The following is a 21230-nucleotide window of genomic DNA, read 5'->3' as shown; positions in this document are numbered from 1 at the left end:
TAAAATATTTTTAAGTGTTTAGTTGCATTATGAAAATTGTTGTAAAAAATATTTTCATGTATTTGGTTCTATTCTGAAAATGCTATTTTCCTATATATTTTTCACATTTTCTCAGTATCCAAACAAATTTTATTACAAAAAATTTCAAAATCATAGCCAAATCCCAATCCATAGAACAAATCACAGCCAAATCCCAACATCACACACCACCGAAACTCCAATTCAACCCACGGCAGCAAACTCCGGTAATAAAAACCACAAAAGAAATAAAACCAAAGAAAAAAAATCATCAAATCCAATCAGATCGTTGCGGTGAGGTAACTGGGTTTGAAGGCGAAGGCAAAGGCGAAGGCGTGTGAAGCGACTGGGTTCGATCGGCGCAGTGCGACTCGCGGTTCGTGGGTTCACGGTGCGACTCGCTGGGTTTGGGTCGAAAGTCGAAGGCAATGGGTCTGGGTCGAAGGTCGAAGGCGATGGGTCTGGGTCTGGGTCGAAGGCGATGGGTTTGGAAGTGCAATCGACGATCGGCGTGGCGCGGTGCTGCGATTGACGATTGGGGTTTGTCGGCGAAGTCTCTCTCTCTCTCTCTCTCTCTCTCTCTCTCTCTCTCTCTCTCTCTCTCTCTCTCTCTCTCTCTCTCTCTCTCTCCAGAAATGCTTTGAAGGGAAAATAGGAACTGAAAACATTTCCGTGGTCAAAGGGAAAATAGGAAATGATTTTTCGAAAAATTCTATTTTTCGTAACTGCTAAACATGCGGGTCAGGTGGAAAATGATTTCCTGAAAGTGTTTACCACCAAAACAAACGCAGCCTTACTTACAATTACCGATACATGGGCCAAAATGGCAATATACTGTTGTTTGGTAAAATATTTAGCAATATATCACTATTTAGTAATATTTAACAATTTATATTTTTTAAAACTCAATTTTGTCGTGGAATTCGAGTTTCAAAAACTCAAGTTCTTTAAAAAGATAGCCTTAAAATTTGCCGTGCTATTTTTTATAAAACTCGAGTTCCATAAAAAAAATTTCAAAGAACTCGAGTTTCTAAAACTCAAGTTACCCGGCAAACTCAAGTTTTTTTTAAAGTAATAAATTCCTAATTATTTCGCAAATAATGGTAGATCCATATATATTTTGCCAAATAGTAATACTTGGCCATTTTGGCCCCATTCCATGCATATTTATTTACAAAAATGCCTTTGTTTTTTCCTTGTATTACCAATCAGTGTGGACTATGCACTGGTGGAATACAATATATAAGGACAAATGCATGATGCATGCAATTAACCAATTTTTACAATTAAAAAAAAAAAAAAAAAACTATATCCGCCAATTTAGTTCATTAGAATTTTTGTTTATTCTATTAGAGCATTATTATTGGTGGTGCTAAAAAGCTATATGGCTATTTTTAGCACCACCAAAATCAAAATTAGGGCTCCATTGGTGGAGCCAAAGCCCTTGTATTACCAATCAGTGTGGACCGTGGATTGTGGTGGAATACAATACATAAGGAAAAATGCATGATGTGTGCAATTAACCGATTTTTACATTTTTTAAAAAATAAATAAATATTCTCCAATTTAGTTCGTTAGAATTTTTGTTTATTCTATTAGAGCATTATTATTGGTGGTGCTAGAAAGCTATATAGCTATTTTTAGCACCACCAATTGCAGAATTGGGGCTCCATTGGTGGAGCCAAAGCCAAAATTTTTGGCTTCTCAGCTATAGTGCACAGCCAAGGATGGTTGTGCACTGTAGCTCAAAGGTAAAAAAAAAATATATATATATATATATATATATGTTGTGTTCACACTCTATTCAAAATATTTTAATATTTTTTTTCTTTTTTTCTTTCTCCTCCTTTCCATTTCTGCTGTTGCTCCTCTCTCCTCACTCTCCACAGCCATTTGCTCTTCGTCTCTTCCAACAAACCTCACCAATCTTGTTGATCTTGCATGCCCAGTCGCCATTCTCGCATGCCCAGCCACCGTTCTCGTTGCCCACCCCTTCCACCGACCCATCTCACCTCTAATATTTAGGGAAAATTTTGAGAGTTTTTGAGATTTTAGATTGGATTTTTTTTTTTTTTTTGGTTTGTTTGCTAATTGAGGTTTTTTGTGTTGAATTCAATTAGTTTTTGAGAAATGTGATGGATTTTGAGTTTTGAAAATTGGTCTTTGCTATAATTTGTATTAACTATGTGGTTGGGTTGTGAATGTTTGATAATGGACTCACCTGTCTTTATTGTTGCATGCATAAAAAAAAAAAAAAAAAAAAAAAAAAAAAAAGATGTGAACTGCAAACTTGGAAGTTGCAATGAGGAAACAAATGAAAGGAAAATGAGCTAAAGAAGAAGAAAAAGGCGGGAAGAAGTAATTGCCTCTAATATTGAAAAAAAAACTAATTCCCTTAAATTTACAACTAATTGCCTTTAATATTGAAAATAATAATAATAATAATAAGACATGACCATCTCCACAACCATTCAATTAAAATTGCAATTACCATCCTAGAAGGACACCCAAGTGGTGGTAGCAGTGGCAATGGCAGTGGTGGTTGTGGTGGTGGTAGTGGTTGTGACGTTGTTTATTGTAGTGGATATATTATTTTATTGTATTGTTTATTATTTTATTGTGTTGAAAGCTAAAATAAAACCACTTATGTTGAGTGTTTTATAAAGTGAAAATATAAAATAGATAAAATAGTTTTTTGTGATGTCAAATAGCTAAATTTTGGCACCACCAATATGGATGCTCTTATCAATTTATATTTTAGCTCATTAGTAATAAGTAATACTATTCTATTATATATTTATATAATTATATATTACGGTAATCTTGAAATGGTAAACCGACATCTACCAGTACTAAAATAATATTCCATTCTTGTTACTAAAATCAACATCAACAAGCAGCAAACACAGAGACAGAGTTAAACATTGATTACCCCCAATTTTTTTTTTAAAATATTAGTATTTGAACTTCTCTTTCTAAACTTGAGTTTCTTATCTAAACTGAAAAGCCTTTTGTGCATAAGTTTCTTCTTTGTCTAAACTTCTCTTTCTTATCCTACAATACTTATACATTAACAAATTATAGAGTTAAAGTGCAAGATTATTCTTTTGTCAACTAGCACCTCGTGCTTTACAAGTTCTAGGTGGAGGGTAAGATTGTAAGTTCAAGACTTATTTGGTGCATGTTACCAATCAAAAAAAAAAAAAAAAATTCTCTCCTTATTGACTGATTGCACCTACAAGGTGCTTGCTAAGGCAAGCAAATCTAGCCCCCATTAGCAGCCTCTTTTATAGTATAATGGAGAATGCATTATGGTGTTCTTGATGACTCGGTACATAGACTAGTCTAGTGATCAATTAGATCGAATGTGCACAAGACCAGGTCAAAACTAGTAAAACCTAACAAGATTTAAGTAAACATGTGACCTAGCGGGTTTGTGAATTGTGTAAAATTACACTAATAGGTCCACCTCAATGACCTTTTTATAGAATTTTATAGAATTTCTAATGCTATTGCTTATGAACCTTGATTTTGAATAATAATGACAAGTTTAATTTAACATATGCCTACTTTTTTAAATTATATATTCATGTTATGATTTCTCAAACTTACTTTATTAGTCTATATTATATATATATATAATTTAATTTAAAAAAAATTATTTGATCATATGATTCAACAATGAGCCAGTGGCTCAAGCCCAGGTCAATGTCTAGACTGAGTTAATAACTATTGTCTTACCATAATGGTATTCATATTTTTTTTTTTATAAAAGAAATTGGTAATTCACTTGGGTGAGAAGAAATTAATGAAATAAATGTAAGTGAACTTATTTCTATATTAATTGGGGGTATTTAAACATATCTTAAATAAGTGATAATAAAATGATTATTTTTACAAAAATCCCAGAAAGATTAAGATTGACAATTTTGGTGAGGGTCAGAGAGTGTATTATCTGTGGCTCCCATGTCCCATCAATTTCTCACCCGTTAAAAGTTTTGTATATTCTGGAAGATTGTACAGTATTCTATCGTGATACGAAATTTCCAATGTTCCAAGCCATTTTCATTTTCGGCATTGTCCACATGGGCTCGTGTACAACCATCAATTAACTCCATGACTGAAACTTCTTTTGTGTGTTCCTTCTAGATATTTTTTTTTTTCCAATTTGTTTACTTCTTTTCTTCCTATATTAATTCTGCCTCCACTTTTACACTCATCACATATATTAATATCTGCCTCCACTTTCACACTCATCACGGTCAATTTCTTATCCTCTGCATTATACAAAGCCTCCTATATATATTATATAGAACAATTCTAAGGAAAATCCCATCTCTCTCATCTTTCTTCAGATACTAGGAAGAGAAAAAATCATCAACATAATTTGATTTTCTTTATGTCAAGCTTCAATGGCTAGGAGTTCATGAACTTGAATTCTTGGATTGAGGTTGCCCCGCTCCTATTATTAGCCGCAGTTCATAATAGGATCATTTCATGAACATTCTATTTTGCAGTGTCCTTTTGCTTTTATTAAAATGATGGGTAACTACGTATTTAGTTTTTCCTATAAATCATATTCAATTCGGTTTTTTTGAAAATAACACTTTTAAAAAATAGGCTATTTTTTTAAAAATATTTTACGGAACTAAACACAGCCTAAGACACCTTTCAGGAGGTTTCATTTCGACTTAAAAATTGAAAAGCCTACCCTCCCCACGTGATTCCTTGTCTTTATTTCTACTTTTTACTTTTCCTTTCCGAATTCTTTGACATTCCAACTTTTTTTTTCTTTCATTTGTGTGTGAGAGAATGTATGGTATGTTTTCCTTTTTTTTTTGGTTTTTGTTGATTGGAGAGAATGTATGTGTGAGTAAACACAATGATTTAGTCAATTCCGTGTTGTCAAAAAAGTCATTTTATTCATTGTTATCTTACACTTTTTGAGAAATGAAAGGGCCCCTGTTCAAAAGTTCGCACCATGGAATCTTCGTGGAAGTGGGGACTTTTCTACTTTCAAGGCTTTCATTTCGATTCAAAAATCGCTTTGTCAAAAAACTTGGAGCTTTTTACTTTCATTTTCATCTAAGATACGGCTAATATATAATAGCTGAGATTAAATTGACACGTTACTAAAATATTGAAAATTAAATTGATACAATTAAAATATTAAGACCAAATTAAAATATAGTATCTAAGAACCATCATTTTAATAAAAGCAAAAGGGACACTGCAAAATAGAATGTTCATGAAATGATCCTATTATGAACTGGGGCTAATAATAGGAGCTGGGGCAACGTACCTCAATCCAAGAATTCAAGACGGAAGAAAGATGAGAGAAGGAAGTAAACAAATTGGAAAAAAAATATCTAGACGGAAGAAACAAAGAAAGTTCTCAGTCATGGACTTAATTGAAGGTTGTACACGAGTCCATGTGGACAATGCTGAAAATGAAAATGGCTTGGAGGTTGGAACAGAGGAAAATTCGTATCATGATAGAATTACTGAACAATCTTCACAGGATAGACAGAACTTTTAACGCGTGAGAAATTTGATGGGATGTGGGAGCCCACAAATAATACACCCTCTGAGTCTCTGACCCTCACCAAAATTGTCAGTCTTAATCTTTCTTGAGATTTTTGTAAAAATAATTATTTTCTTATCACTTATTTAAGATGTGTTCAAATTATCCTCAATTAATATAGAAATAACAAATAAGTTCATATACATTTATGTCATTAATTCTTCTCAGCCAAGCGAATTACCAATTTCTTCTATAAAAAAAAAAAAGGATGTTAATCCCATATTAGTTGTGTATGTTTAGTGTCCGCTGTTTATAATTTCAATTTACAACTACAAAGATTTGACTCTTTTGTAGTTATACTCTTGTTATGTAATGTATTACAAACCTGGTTTTAAACACTAGTATTACTATTTTATTGCGTGTTCAAATAAGTATTACTGTTTACTTAAAAAAAAAATGATGTTTATCCCATTCGTAGTTGTACTCAGTATTATAAACCTGGTTTAAAACACTAGTATTATTACTATTTTCGTGTGTTCTATTAAGTATTATTATTTACTAAAAAAAATTCTATAAAAAAATGTGAATCACCATTTATGGTAAGACAATAATTATTAAACTTAGACTGGATATTGACCCGGTCTATAAGCCATTGGCTCATCTGTCAAATTGCATGATCAAATAATTTTTTAAAAAATTAAATATATATAAACTAATAAAAGTAAGTTTGAGAAATCATAACACGAATGTGTGAATTAAAAAAAAAAAGAAAAAGAAAAAGAAAGAGTAGGCATATGTCTAAATTAAACTTGCCATTATAATTCAAAATCAAGGTTTCACAAGCAATAGCATTAGAAATTCTATAAATTCACAAGAAAAATAAACGAATGTCGTAAGATTGCAACTAAGTTTTTGCTAAATAAAATCTTGTTACATGTTTAAAAATTATGTATAATAAACAAAGAAAAAAAAGGCAAATCTCAAACTAAGTAAGCAAAAGAAGAGAGAATAAAATGTTAAAGGCATAAACTAAAAGAAATAAACAAATAAAGCATAAAAAATATAAACAAAATAAGAAAAAGAAGGTTTAGGCAATAAACTATATAACATATATTGATATATTCATAACCCTAGCTATGTGAAATTGAAAAGTGATATGTTTAGAGCAGAGAAAATTGATGCATAGCCCTAGGTTTGGGGAATTGAAACAGTGAAAAGTGATGGATACAGTAACATGTATTAGCAAAGAAGTGAAAGAAAAATGCATTTTTTTTTTTTAAATTTCTTTAAGTTTTCTCTTATTTAAATTATTATATTATCATACATTAAACAGTAAAAAAGTCATTGAGGTGGACCTATTAGTGTAATTTTACACAATTCACGTCCCAGCTAGGTCACATGGTTTGCTTAAATCCCATTGAGTTTTACTAGTTTTGACTTGGTAAGCTATTAGTGTAATAAGACCAGTCTATATACCAAGTCATCAAAGAACACCATAAATTCATTCTCCATTATATTATAAAAGAGGTTGTTAATGGGTGGCCAGATCTGCTTGCCTTAGCAAGCACCCTGTAGGTGCAATCAGTCAATGAGGAGAAGCTTTTTTATTATTATTGGGAAGCATGCACCAAATAGGTCTTGAACCTACAACCTTACCCTCCACCTAAAACTTGTAAAAGCACAAATTGCTAGTTGACAAAAAGAATAATCAGCACAGAAGGCTATCAAGTTTAGATAATAAAATTAATTTTAGATAGAGAAGTCAAATACTAAAGGGCTCGTTTGGTAGAGCATTTCAAACACCCATTTTCAGTTTTTAAATAACATTACACATTTTTTCACACACTTTTCACTCACATGTATTTCAAAAAATTACAAACAACACTAGTCAAACTCCTTTACCAAACAAGCCCTAATATTTTTTTTTTAAAAAATTGAGGGGCAATCAATGTATAGCTCCGTCTCTATGTTCACTACTTGTTGATGTTGGTTTTAATAACAGGATCGGAATATTTTCATACGGTAAATATCGGTTTACTATTTCAAAATTAGTGCAATATACAATTATATAAATATATAATAAAAATATTATTACTTATTACGGTTGAGCTAAAATTTAAATTGATAATAGAATAAACAAAAATTCTAATGAATTGAATTGGTGGATATGTTTTTTTTTTTTAAAGTAAAAATTGGTTACACATCATACATCTGTCCTTTACATTGTATTCCACCACAGTCCACAGTCCGCAGTCCGCAGTCCGCACTGATTGGTAAATACAAGGAAAAAAAAAATGGCACTTTTGTAAAAAATATGCATAGAATGGCATTTGTAAGGAAGACACCTTCCAAGAAGTTTCATTTCAACTTAAAAATTGAAAAGTCTACCCTCCCACGTGATTCCTTGTCTTTATATCTACTTTTTACTTTTCCTTTCCCATCTTCTTTTTCTTTCATTTGTGTATGAGAGAATGTATGGTACGTTTCCCTTTTTTTTTTTTGGTTAATTTGTTGATTGGAGCGAATGTATGTGTGAGTAAACACAATGATATTCCGCGTTGCCAATAAAGTCATTTTAATCATTGTTTTCTCACTCACTTTTTGACAAATGAAAGAGCCTCTGTTGAAAAGTTTGCACCACGGAATCTTCGTGGAAGTGGGACTTCTCTACTTTCAAGGCCTTCATTTCCATTCAAATGTCGCTCTGTCAAAAAACTTGGAGCTTTACTCCTCATCTCTTGTAATTCTCATTTCATCACATCTTTCTTCTTTTCAATGGCTTTCCCGATCAATCAAGGAGACTCCTTTTCTTCTTTTACTCACTGGTGGAACTATGACGTTTTCTTGAACTTTAGGGGTGAAGATACTCGCAATGGTTTTACTGGCCATTTATATCATGATTTGTGTGACAAATGTATCAAGACCTTCATTGATAATGATTTCCAAATAGAGGAAGAAATTTCAGAGGAACTTCTCAAAGCTATTAGATCGTCAAAGATTTCAATTATCATATTCTCTCAAAACTACGCATTTTCGACTTGGTGCTTGGATAAACTTGTTGAGATTCTTAACTGTAAGCAAAATGGACAATTGGTTCTACCTGTTTTTTACAAAGTGGATCCATCTGAAGTACGTAAGCAAGACGGTAATTTTAAAGTAGCACTGACTGAACAAGAAATCAAGTTCAAGAATAATATAGAGAAGGTGCAAAGGTGGAAGGCAACTCTAAAGGAAGCAGCTAGTTTGTCTGGATGGCATTATGAGGATGGGTACGTATCTAATAACTAATGTTATGTGCTTTTGACTTTTAGACTTCTAATGGTTTTGTTACAACCACAAATGCCAAATATGAAAAAATATGTATTATGATTATCTCTTCAATTACTAAGTCAGTTAGATTAGTAGGAAATAGAAGAATTTAATCATACCAATTAAAGAGTTTGTGCCAATCAAATTTAATTTACCATTGATTCATAAACTTATTTTTTAAGCATAATTTTAGATTATAAATACTTAAAAGTTAAACATTTGATTGATGACATAATTATTGATCATTAATTTGTAAAAATTTTGCAAACACAAAGGATATAAGAAAAAAATATTATCTAATGGTGGACTTATCAAAATTTACATCCAATGAAAAGATATTGAATGAAGTTAAGCTATTGACTACAACCAAGTTTGTAGCAAAACTTTATCTACAAATATTTAATGTTAAAAAAAAAAAAGTGGCTACTTTTAATAGTTTTAGAGGTTAACCATATGATGCAAGAAAAATTATTAAAAGAGTAACATGAAATTAATCAAATTGAAGAGTGATGTATATTTGTGCAATCTAAATGGTATATAAAAAAAAAATTATATTACTCATATAGCTCTGCTCATATTTATTCATAGGAAGTCATCATAAAATTGATATTTTATCAACTAATTAAAACATTATCAAGAAGTTTATAAGAAAAAAAAAACACAAACAAAACATTATCAAGAAAGAATAATGTCATTAAGGAAATTTTATGTTAACAGCACCAATTGAAAATTTCTTTTTTGCCATTCGTTATTGCTTATTCTCCTAAGTGACTCAGGTCAACCCCAAAAATATTTTGAGTCGTGTGGAAAATTAATCTTGTGCGTTGAAACCTAGAGAACGTTTGGCTGGCACGTTTTGCGTTGCGTTGCGTTTTGCCTTTTTTTTTTTTTTTTTTTTTTTCACGTGTTTCAATGCACTTTTTTACTGTTCATACTGTTTGCGGCTACTGTTCAATCAACATTTGACTTTTTTCACACAACTTTTACTGTTTATGAACCCACAAATTTCACTTTTCAGCAACTTTTTCATTCAAAATGAGTCCCATGATACCATTTATACATTTAAAAATTATTTGTTACAGTATTTTTTTAGTTTTCAGTTGTATCCAAACGGACCATAGTCAATTTTTACAAAACATGCATCTTCTTGTGGGGGTACAGGAATACTGAATTGTCCTTTTTTCTGAGTGTGTTAGGGTAACGTATACTATTTATGTTTTTTTTTTTTTTCATCAAGTGTCTGGGAGTAATCCATTTACAAATTGACACTTATGCAAGTTATAACCCAAAATGTGTTAGCTAAGTGTACAGTCCTAAAAGCACTTTATTAGAGCATTCTCATCAAGAATGCTAAGCGCTATAAATGCTATTTTTTAACATCAAATTTGTAAAAAGTACTTTCCATCAAAGGTGCTAGATGCTATTAATTTTGACATCTAGCTACAGTGGGCTGCTATCTCTAGCAGCCTACTGCAGCAAGATGTTAAAAAATATATATATATTTGTTTAATAAAAAATTACACTGTCATGGTCGACTAGATCGAGTGGATAGGTTTCTGTGACAATTATAAAATGATGTAAATATTCTATTGCGCGATACTTCAGGAAATGAAAAGCACGTCCCAAATGAGGGACCAACATTTTGCTGTTCCCATGCTTGTCTTATAGCAGCTGGATATATGCAAAATTCCACGATTTTTCCAACCAAAAGAACTACTTAGTTTCATGGACGGAGATGTTATTGGACCAGGGGGGCAAGGCCCCCCTAATTTTTCTTTTTTTTAATATTATTATATTAATATGTACTAATTTTAGCAATTTTGTTCAATAAAATTACACTTTTCCCCTCTAATAATACCATCAATTCTTTTGAGAATAATGTTATAGGCAAAAACGTTTTTACAATGTTTATACAAACTATTGAGATAGCAAATTCTTATTGATTCGTATACTTGCATCGCTTTTTAATTATAAATAACCATTCACCACATTAGCAATTTGTAAAAATTTTGTAGTTTTTCCCCTTTTAAAGGACATAAAAAAATTAGCCCAATAACAAAAATTACCAATAATAAAACTAAAAAAATTAAGTCCAATCAATCTATTTTACCCATAACAAGCTACTTGGCCATTTAAAAAATTTTAAACAAAAATCCTTAGTAGTAAAGCAGTAGACTCAAAGGTCAGAGCCATCGCACACAGCTAGCAGCAGAGTCATCCCCTCTAACTCCAAGTCCTGGCTCCGTCCCTGGTTAGTTTAATGATGTTTCACTACTACAATTGTTCCCATGCTTGTTGACTACTTCATATCACAATGGATGTAAAATTTGATTTAAATGAATAAAGAATAAAGAAAGAATAAAAAATGAATATTTAAATGAAGTGGTAAAATAATAGAACCTTTGATGTTGGGTGTATTTGTAAAGTGAGATGTTAAAATGAATAAAGTAACTTTTTGAGATGCTAAATGTTATATTTTATAGCATTCTTGATGAGAATGCTCTTAGTTTACAAAAGTACAACATGGTAGAACCTACTTGGTCCAGCTCTCTATCCACTAGATCTAATTCTTGCCTACACATGGTTTTAAGAAGTCCAGCAAAATAAGAGACTTATTTATATTTGGGCAATTTCAAATAATATTAAAAAAAAAAAAGTCATATCTAGTGCACAAAATTTACTTTTCTCTTTTTTAGATTTTAATTTCTTTTTTATCAAGTAGAAGTGATAATTTTTTTTCTTTTTAATATTATGGCAAATATAAGTTTAACAATATCATTTTTGCTTAAAATTTCATGATTATTATAGAATTGGCAAATTCTATTGTGTTATATGTTTCACTTAATTCTTTCTCCAATCAGGGGTCAGACAAAATTCGAAGTATAATGTGGTGTTCACCTAATCCAATAACAGTGCAATTACATGCTAAAGCTTTCAAAAAGATGGAAAATCTCAAATTTCTTATGGTTCATAATGTACTCATTTCTAAAGAACTTAACTATCTTCCCAATGAGTTAAAGTTACTTGAATGGCACGAATATCCTTTTTCTTTGCCATCCAATTATTGTCCTCAACAACTTGTTGTACTAGAGATGCCGCGTAGTTGCATTAGATTGGAGAAGCTATTCATGCAGGTATGAGTATTAGTATTAATGAATTTTGATTTCTTTGAATGTTGTTTCTAAAATTTTTTTGATGAACAATTTTTGGGGTTTTTTTTCCTTGTAGGGGGCCAGTACAATAATTTGAAAAGTATCAATTTGGAAAGGTGTATATCCATTAGAAAATTACCTAACTTGTGCACCCCAAACTTAGAGAGATTGAACACTAGTGATTGTGAAAATTTAATTGAGGTTCATGAGGCCATTGGATCTCTTGATAAGCTTAAGCATTGGACTCTCAGCAATTGCAAAAAACTTCAAATTCTTCCCAGCACCCTTAGGTTGAAATCTCTTGAAGATATCAATCTATGTGACTGCGTAAGTCTTGAAAAATTACCTGACTTGGGTGCTCCAAACTTAGAGGAGTTGAACATGAAAAATTGTGAAAATTTAATTGAGGTTCATGAGGCCATTGGATCTCTTGATAAGCTTAAGCATTGGACTCTCAGCAATTGCAAAAAACTTCAAATTCTTCCCAGCACCCTTAGGTTGAAATCTCTTGAAGATATCAATCTATGTGACTGCGTAAGTCTTGAAAAATTACCTGACTTGGGTGCTCCAAACTTAGAGGAGTTGAACATGAAAAATTGTGAAAATTTAATTGAGGTTCATGAGGCCATTGGATCTCTTGATAAGCTTAAGAGATGGACGCTTCAGTATTGCAAAAAACTTCAAATTCTTCCCAGCACCCTTAGGTTGAAATCTGTTGAAGATATCCATCTAGGTGGCTGCGTAAGTCTTGAAAAATTACCTGGCTTGGGTGCTCCAAACTTAAAGTATTTGAACATGTTTGGTTGTGAAAATTTAATTGAGGTTCATGAGGCCATTGGATCTCTTGATAAGCTTAAGCATTGGACTCTCAGCTATTGCAAAAAACTTCAAATTCTTCCCAGCACCCTTAGGTTGAAATCTCTTAAAGATATCAATCTATGTGACTGCGTAAGTCTTGAAAAATTACCTGACTTGGGTGCCCCAAACTTAGAGAAGTTGATCATGGAAAATTGTGAAAATTTAATTGAGGTTCATGAGGCCTTTGGATCTCTTGATAAGCTTAAGTGGTGTATACTCAGGGGTTGCAAAAAACTTCAAGTTCTTCCCAGCACCCTTAGCTTGAAATCTTTAGAATTTATTAGTCTATGCGGCTGCGTAAGCCTTGAAAAGTTTCTCAATATTCACCCAGAAATTAAATGTGGCAGGTTGAATTTTGGTGATAATAATATTAGAGAATGGCTTTTGTCACTGAAGTATCTAATTAGTGGGCTTACTCAGTTAAGCCTAGATAATTGTCAAAACGTTGGGGATTCTCTTGTTAGCATTTCGGGATGTAAGTTTACGAACTTGAGAGAACTGGAAGTCTATAATTGTGACAGACATATAATTGAATCACATATTTTGATGAAGCTCGATTCCTTCCCCTCATTAGACTATCTAAGAATAGATGGCTCTAATATTGTTACAATCCCGGAAAGCATTATTAGATTTACCACATTACGGAAACTTACCATGCGTAATTGCAAGATCCTACGTGAAATTCCAAGGCTTCCACAGTCTATAAGAGGAGTGGACGCATCAGACNATAATGTACTCATTTCTAAAGAACTTAACTATCTTCCCAATGAGTTAAAGTTACTTGAATGGCACGAATATCCTTTTTCTTTGCCATCCAATTATTGTCCTCAACAACTTGTTGTACTAGAGATGCCGCGTAGTTGCATTAGATTGGAGAAGCTATTCATGCAGGTATGAGTATTAGTATTAATGAATTTTGATTTCTTTGAATGTTGTTTCTAAAATTTTTTTGATGAACAATTTTTGGGGTTTTTTTTCCTTGTAGGGGGGCCAGTACAATAATTTGAAAAGTATCAATTTGGAAAGGTGTATATCCATTAGAAAATTACCTAACTTGTGCACCCCAAACTTAGAGAGATTGAACACTAGTGATTGTGAAAATTTAATTGAGGTTCATGAGGCCATTGGATCTCTTGATAAGCTTAAGCATTGGACTCTCAGCAATTGCAAAAAACTTCAAATTCTTCCCAGCACCCTTAGGTTGAAATCTCTTGAAGATATCAATCTATGTGACTGCGTAAGTCTTGAAAAATTACCTGACTTGGGTGCTCCAAACTTAGAGGAGTTGAACATGAAAAATTGTGAAAATTTAATTGAGGTTCATGAGGCCATTGGATCTCTTGATAAGCTTAAGAGATGGACGCTTCAGTATTGCAAAAAACTTCAAATTCTTCCCAGCACCCTTAGGTTGAAATCTGTTGAAGATATCCATCTAGGTGGCTGCGTAAGTCTTGAAAAATTACCTGGCTTGGGTGCTCCAAACTTAAAGTATTTGAACATGTTTGGTTGTGAAAATTTAATTGAGGTTCATGAGGCCATTGGATCTCTTGATAAGCTTAAGCATTGGACTCTCAGCTATTGCAAAAAACTTCAAATTCTTCCCAGCACCCTTAGGTTGAAATCTCTTAAAGATATCAATCTATGTGACTGCGTAAGTCTTGAAAAATTACCTGACTTGGGTGCCCCAAACTTAGAGAAGTTGATCATGGAAAATTGTGAAAATTTAATTGAGGTTCATGAGGCCTTTGGATCTCTTGATAAGCTTAAGTGGTGTATACTCAGGGGTTGCAAAAAACTTCAAGTTCTTCCCAGCACCCTTAGCTTGAAATCTTTAGAATTTATTAGTCTATGCGGCTGCGTAAGCCTTGAAAAGTTTCTCAATATTCACCCAGAAATTAAATGTGGCAGGTTGAATTTTGGTGATAATAATATTAGAGAATGGCTTTTGTCACTGAAGTATCTAATTAGTGGGCTTACTCAGTTAAGCCTAGATAATTGTCAAAACGTTGGGGATTCTCTTGTTAGCATTTCGGGATGTAAGTTTACGAACTTGAGAGAACTGGAAGTCTATAATTGTGACAGACATATAATTGAATCACATATTTTGATGAAGCTCGATTCCTTCCCCTCATTAGACTATCTAAGAATAGATGGCTCTAATATTGTTACAATCCCGGAAAGCATTATTAGATTTACCACATTACGGAAACTTACCATGCGTAATTGCAAGATCCTACGTGAAATTCCAAGGCTTCCACAGTCTATAAGAGGAGTGGACGCATCAGACTGCATGTCGTTGGATCTACCATCATCATGCAGACTATTTAATCAGGTGCGCTCTCTCCCCTTCTCTCTATATATTTAAGTTTAAGTGATATATATATATATATATATATTACAAGAATCTCTAAATTTCAATTTCTTGTTTTTGCTAAATGCAAGCAGTTTCTAGAAATATTCCTGGATCCCTCGTCTTTTTGTTACGATCGTTATTATGATCTTGTACTACCAAGAATTGAGACTCCGAAGTCGTTCAAATTGAACCATCAGAGTGCTGGAAATTTTGTATCATTCGTGTTTGGCAGTGAATTTAAAAAATTAATTATCTGTTTTGCTTTTCGATCGGCGGAGGTCAAAGCTAAAGGAGCAACTTGCTTCGATGTTTCCAGCAATGGTTTTCAAAAAAACATGAAGCATGGCTAGGCTTTATTATATCAGGAGTTCCTGAGCCTCTCTTATTACGTCCTGTATATCTTGGGGGATGGAATGAATCAAATCCATCTGAACAGAATCAGGTTACGATTACAGTTGAAATCGAGCGTTATGTTGGAATAATCCCTTCTTCTTCGGGGGAATGAGCAGAATAATCGTGATTAAGAAGAGTATTTGTTTAGTTAGACAACGCGTGAAACTATAAAGGAAATTAGGCATCTCGAGTTTTAGAAAATCGAGATCCATTTACATAAATCTCGAGTTTTACAAACTCGAGTTCCATGCAAAAAAAATTATAGTTTTATCGCCCCTATAGTGGCGTTTTTAAGTCTTATAGTGACGTTTTAAAACCCTATAGCGGCGTTTTTCTGCAAAAATTTTTCATAAGTGTTTAATACCAGGTTCAGTGAGCCCTATAGTGGCGTTTTTATGCCCTATACTGACGTTTTAAAGCCCTATAGTGGCGTTTTTCTGCTAAATTTTTTTTATAACTCCATTTTTAAGCCCTATAGTGACGTTTTTAAGTCCTATAGCGGCGTTTTCTGAACTCGAGTTTTTAATAATATTAAAAAATTTAGTTAGTTGTCACGTTGCAAAAGAATTTTGAAAACTAGCATCTCGAGTGTCTAAAACTCGAGTTCCAAGATAAAAATCAAGTTTTTGAGGTTTGATTTGTAAAAAAAATCAAAGTGAAAATCGAGTTTTAAAAACTCGAGTTTAGAAAACGCCCCTATAGGGCTTAAAAACGTCACTATAGGGCTTAAAAATGGAGTTATAAAAAAAATTTAGCAGAAAAACGCCACTATAGGGCTTTAAAACGTCAGTATAGGGCATAAAAACGCCACTATAGGGCTCACTGGACCTGGTATTGAGCACTTATGAAAAAATTTGGCAGAAAAACGCCGCTATAGGGCTTTAAAACGTCACTATAAGACTTAAAAACGCCACTATAGGGGCAATTATAATTTTTTTTGCATGGAACTCGAGTTTGCGAAACTCGAGATTTATATAAATGGATCTCGATTTTCTAAAACTCGAGATGCTTAATTTCCTTTATAGTTTCACGCGTTGTCTAACTAACTAAATTCTCTTCTTAACCATTATTATTCTGCCCATTCCCCCGTTGGGAGTCCATGTAGACTGCATTTGTTGTGGGTCTTCATCGGTTCCTGATGACATTGATCACCCTTCTTTTCCATCTGATGTGGGGCTTCAAATGGACACCACAAATGGGCTCGACTTACCCATGGGTCACCCAGGTTTGGGATTTACTTATGGGTTGGATGAGCTGGATTCATCTTCAATTGCCCGGATTTGTGATAACACTGACCCAGACTTTGAATCATCATTTCGTGATGATGTGCACGATTTGGACTCATCTTCTAGTAGAGATGGTTGCCCTCCCTTAGTCCTTGATGATATGGAGCACCATTCTTTGCCATCTGATTTGCGTCCAGTGGATACCACAAATGGGTCCGAATTAGGCTTGGGTCGACAAGATTTGGATTCATTTAAAAGCATTGGATATAATGAGTCAGATGTAGGAGAACATTGGCTCCTTCGGTTCCTGAAGGCACCACCATTCTCCACTCTTTGCCAGTGCTTCCAGTGAATACCGCAAGTGTGTCCGAATTAGGCTTGGGTCGGCAAGATTTGGGATTCAGAGATGGGTTTGATCAGGGTTCCTCTTCAGTGGCCCATGCCTTTGACAACAATAATTCTGACTTCAATCTGTTTCCACCATCAAAGAAGGCAAGAACATCTTGATCAAACTTCCAAGAACTATGCTTCCACCTGAAAGCAACCTCGATGCCAAGGTATGCGTACTTTAGTTGCATTATTGGATTCACATTGTTGGATTTCTGCTCAAGTATTTATAGGAAATCAAGCTGCTAGGCTTTGTATTTATTAGTTATAAAATAAGTATTTAATTTATTTTATTATAATGCAGTTGCTGTTGAAGTAATTGGTAGGTCCAAGATCCATTTCCACCTTGCAATTTGATTTTCATTTATTGTAATATTTGTATTTTATTCATTTGATTTGTCTGCTTCTAGTGCATAATTTCCTCTTACAAGATTTTCTAAACTTCAATTTTATTAAATAAGGAGTTTGCTTCTTGTTTGTTTGAAATTGAAATTTAAGTCAAGCACACAAACTTCTAGTGCATAATTTACTTAAATTTTTCATCATTTTATTTAGAGGTAAGTGACAACTGAACAAGAATGCATCAAACATATTACCAAGAGAAATAAAAATCAACTTTGCGCTAAACTATGGACTCAAAATCCTTGAGTATCCTTCCTTTCTCAAAGAGGCTATGGCAGCAAGTTAAGTCATAGTGTCTAATATAATCCTAGGCATATAGTTGGTACCAAGTAGTCCTTTGGGGGTAAAAATAAGTTGAAGGCCAAAAGTTTGAAAAGCACCATAAGAAATATGGCTAGGTTTGCAGTGGTTTATTATGTTTGGCTTGAAAGAAATGCTTATGTATTTTGCAACAATGTCAAGTATGAGGAGGCAATAAGCCATTAAGGACTCGGTTGAGTTTGCCATAATTGAGGGTTTTAGTTTGATTCTTTGTAAGTTTAGTTGCACCTTTTATTTAGTTTCTTGCTTGCTTTGTTTTTGTTGTTAGGTGTTACAGCTTTTAGATACTAATGTTTGCTGTTTTTATAGTTTGTTTCATGAATAAATTCATTTTCTCGTAAAAAAAAAAAAAAAAAATCTATAATTTTACTTGAGGACGTTGACCATTTTTGCATACTTATTTTCTACATTGCCAAAAAAAGAACAAACTACAAAGAAAGTATGAATTCAAAATGGAATTCCATTGCAGCCAAACGTTAATGTTCTAACTAAAGTAACTTTTTTTTTTTTGATTGCAGTGCTCATATGGTTAATGTGTTTTTCCATTTACTGCTCTTTTTTTTTTTTTTCTTTAATGTTGTTTCTTCTTGGCTAGAAAGAGTGTTTCAGTCACAAGACTAGTGCAATCACTTCACTGTCATCTTTGCCAACACTCTTTGAGCTATTTTAATGCATAGAAACAAAGTAATGCATGAAGGAATAATTATTAATGCTTGCTTCTAAAGTCTTAAGTCATAGTGCTTACCTTTCTTCTATTTGTAGGGATGCGGCAAACACATGGGAAGTAGACATTGCATTTAAACCACTTGATGAACTTTTCAACAGTTTTCTTGGAAGTATAGCACATGACATGATCATATATTAGAGGTATGGATCTCTCTTTTTTCATGATATGTCTATATGATAGTGTAAAACCTATAAAGAATTCGGTAAGTAAAATTATTGTTGGATGCTTCATACGGTTCTATGTATTATATCCGAAGATTAAAAAGCAAGCATTAAGTAATTGGAAACTCATACGATGGGGGTAATTTCTTGAGTAAGTATTTTGGGGAAAAGAGGGCAGTTTCTTGAGATTATCTAAGTGCATTGGTTGAATGGGTTTATATTTGCCCCCATATTTCAATGTGATGTCATGATCCGTGTAGTTGTTTATATATTGTTTTTTATTTTAAAAGTTTATATCATGTCAAAGTAATCTTCGAATGTTTAGAACTTGATGCCAGCATGCGTGATGTGGTTAGTGTGGATATAGTGTAATAACGGTATTTTTGTGGAAGGCATGAGATTTATTGAGAAAGGTACATGCCATAGCAGAGGAGTCTACTCTTTACCTGGTCTTCTGTAGAGTTTTATGTAATAAAATATATCTGAAGTCTTTCATCTATTGAGTGATATTATTGGATGAGTGAGACATCTATTACATATCTTGCTTAGTTGATCCTTAAGTATCTTCTTTAGAAATTATTTAATAAGTATGCTTCTAAACCATTCATTTGAAGATATGTTAATATGTTTAAAACTATTGTTCTTGTTTTGAAAAAAAAAAAAGAAAAAAAAGATTTTCTTGAATAATCCAGTTCTAATTACTGTTTTGGGGGGGGGGGGGGGGGGTGNGGGGGGGGGGGGGGGGGGGGGGGGGGGCTGAAGTTAAAAGCTGTGTACACTCTAGTATTCTTTCGGCTGTATAGAATGCTCAATGAATCACTAGATGAGGGGTTGCCAGAAAAAAATCAATATAGCTAGCTCAAATGTTCTTACGGTTGAGATATGGTGCTTAATGCTACCTAGTACATATGCATTTGTGATTGCTTTAAAAGCAAACCAAAAGTACACCATAGGATTTGCATTTGATTGTGCAATGGAAGTTGTAAGCAACACATGCTTTATAATTGGGATTTGAGGTTATTGTGTTATACATTGCATCTAGATAGCTCTCAAATATATTGTAACGTTTCTTTAGATGATGTGGACAGTGTAGCTAAACCTTATAATTACCAATTTTTTCATCATCTTTCATATAATCTTTACTAGCTTGTCTTTTCAAATGCTATTAATATGCATCATTTGTCTCTTGTTGATCCTTTGCACATAAATTTTTGTATAACCCAATTAACTGCCAAGAGTTCCAGAAATATTATGTGGAGTTAATGCTGAAAGTCTTTAATTTGGAGCTGCATTATGGGGAATTTATCTTGTAGCAACTAAAGTGATAAGTGGTGGTACCTAGTGATTTAAAGGGTATTTGGAGCAAAGATGTTTGGATCCCTTGTAGTATGAGGTCAGTCAGTTTGGGATTTTCATGCACTTGTCACTAGAGAATATGGATCAATTGATTGATTTTTCAAATATATGGAAACTGAAGTGTGGGTTGATATAGTTTTCAAAAATCGCCAAACTGGAATTTCAATGCACTTGGAATTTCGATGATACTATGTATGTTTCTAATTGATGATCTTTTTCTCTTTTCATTCATAAGTGATTTGGTTCTTGCTTTTGGAGTTATGTGTGCATTTGTAAAAGACTATATAGTGATTATGAATCCACGTGATATTCAATCGCTTCCATAATCAATCATCAATCAATATATATATATATATAAGCAAAGACCTCATGCGGGAGAGCACGAGGTTCTACCATGTGGCTCTCTATTGAAGTAACTTTTGCATTTGACTTTCCATCTCACCTTTTCTTAAAAAATGGAATTTTAATGTCCTTTTAGAATTTGAAAGGATGTGGATTATTTAATTGCTTCAACAAAAACCATTGAACTAGTACACCTCTCTTTCTCTCTTAACTGTTCAGCTCCCCTTTAAATTAATGCACACAATATTGTTTCTTTAGAAATCAATATCATTTCATCAGGTTCCTCTATCTCTCCTGTTCTAAAATTTCAAATGTTATGCTCTTCTCTTTCTCATTCAATTTTTGGAAAAAAAAAAAAAAAAAAAAAAATCAGATTATGAGCTTCTTTGAGAATCTTAGGGATTCTGTAGGGGAAGGCTTTGCCGGCCAGCCCTTGAAACTCTGTCTCCAACTGAGCGCATCTTGGCGCTTTTGTTTTATCCATATGTACTCCTACATGTATTCTCTGTTTGTTAGCAATTCAGAAATTTTTACTAAAAATTTTCCTACCAAAACTAAATGGAATATGAGTAAGTAGCACCTCAGAAAGATATCACTTTATTCTCTATTTGTCTTTTAACATTTTGAATGATTCTAGGAATATAGGACTAACACAGAAGATTAACAATTGACCTGTCCAGGTAAAAAAAAAAAAAAAAAAA

General features: G+C 33.0%; 1 protein-coding gene and 1 long non-coding RNA gene across 2 annotated transcripts; both read left to right on the top strand.

Annotated features, from left to right (window-relative positions):
- Window positions 1-8317: 8317 nt before the first annotated feature.
- LOC112022723 (protein SUPPRESSOR OF npr1-1, CONSTITUTIVE 1-like) lies at window positions 8318-13390 on the top strand. The gene is made up of 5 exons (XM_065767619.1): window positions 8318-8811; window positions 11335-11434; window positions 11713-11985; window positions 12205-13336; window positions 13383-13390. Exons 1-5 carry the CDS (start codon window positions 8318-8320, stop codon window positions 13388-13390), a joined length of 2007 nt encoding a protein of 668 aa, XP_065623691.1.
- Window positions 13391-16690: 3300 nt separating this feature from the next.
- On the top strand, window positions 16691-21230 carry LOC136065013 (uncharacterized). Its single transcript, XR_010626657.1, has 3 exons — window positions 16691-17390; window positions 18706-18810; window positions 20076-21230. It is a non-coding gene; the product is annotated as an uncharacterized LOC136065013 (long non-coding RNA).

Source organism: Quercus suber, unplaced genomic scaffold, assembly GCF_002906115.3.
Source record: "Quercus suber isolate HL8 unplaced genomic scaffold, Cork oak 2.0 scaffold_830, whole genome shotgun sequence".
Taxonomy (NCBI): Eukaryota; Viridiplantae; Streptophyta; class Magnoliopsida; order Fagales; family Fagaceae; genus Quercus; species Quercus suber.
The sequence above is the reverse complement of the archived record's forward strand: the minus strand, read 5'-3'. Positions and strand labels throughout refer to the sequence as shown.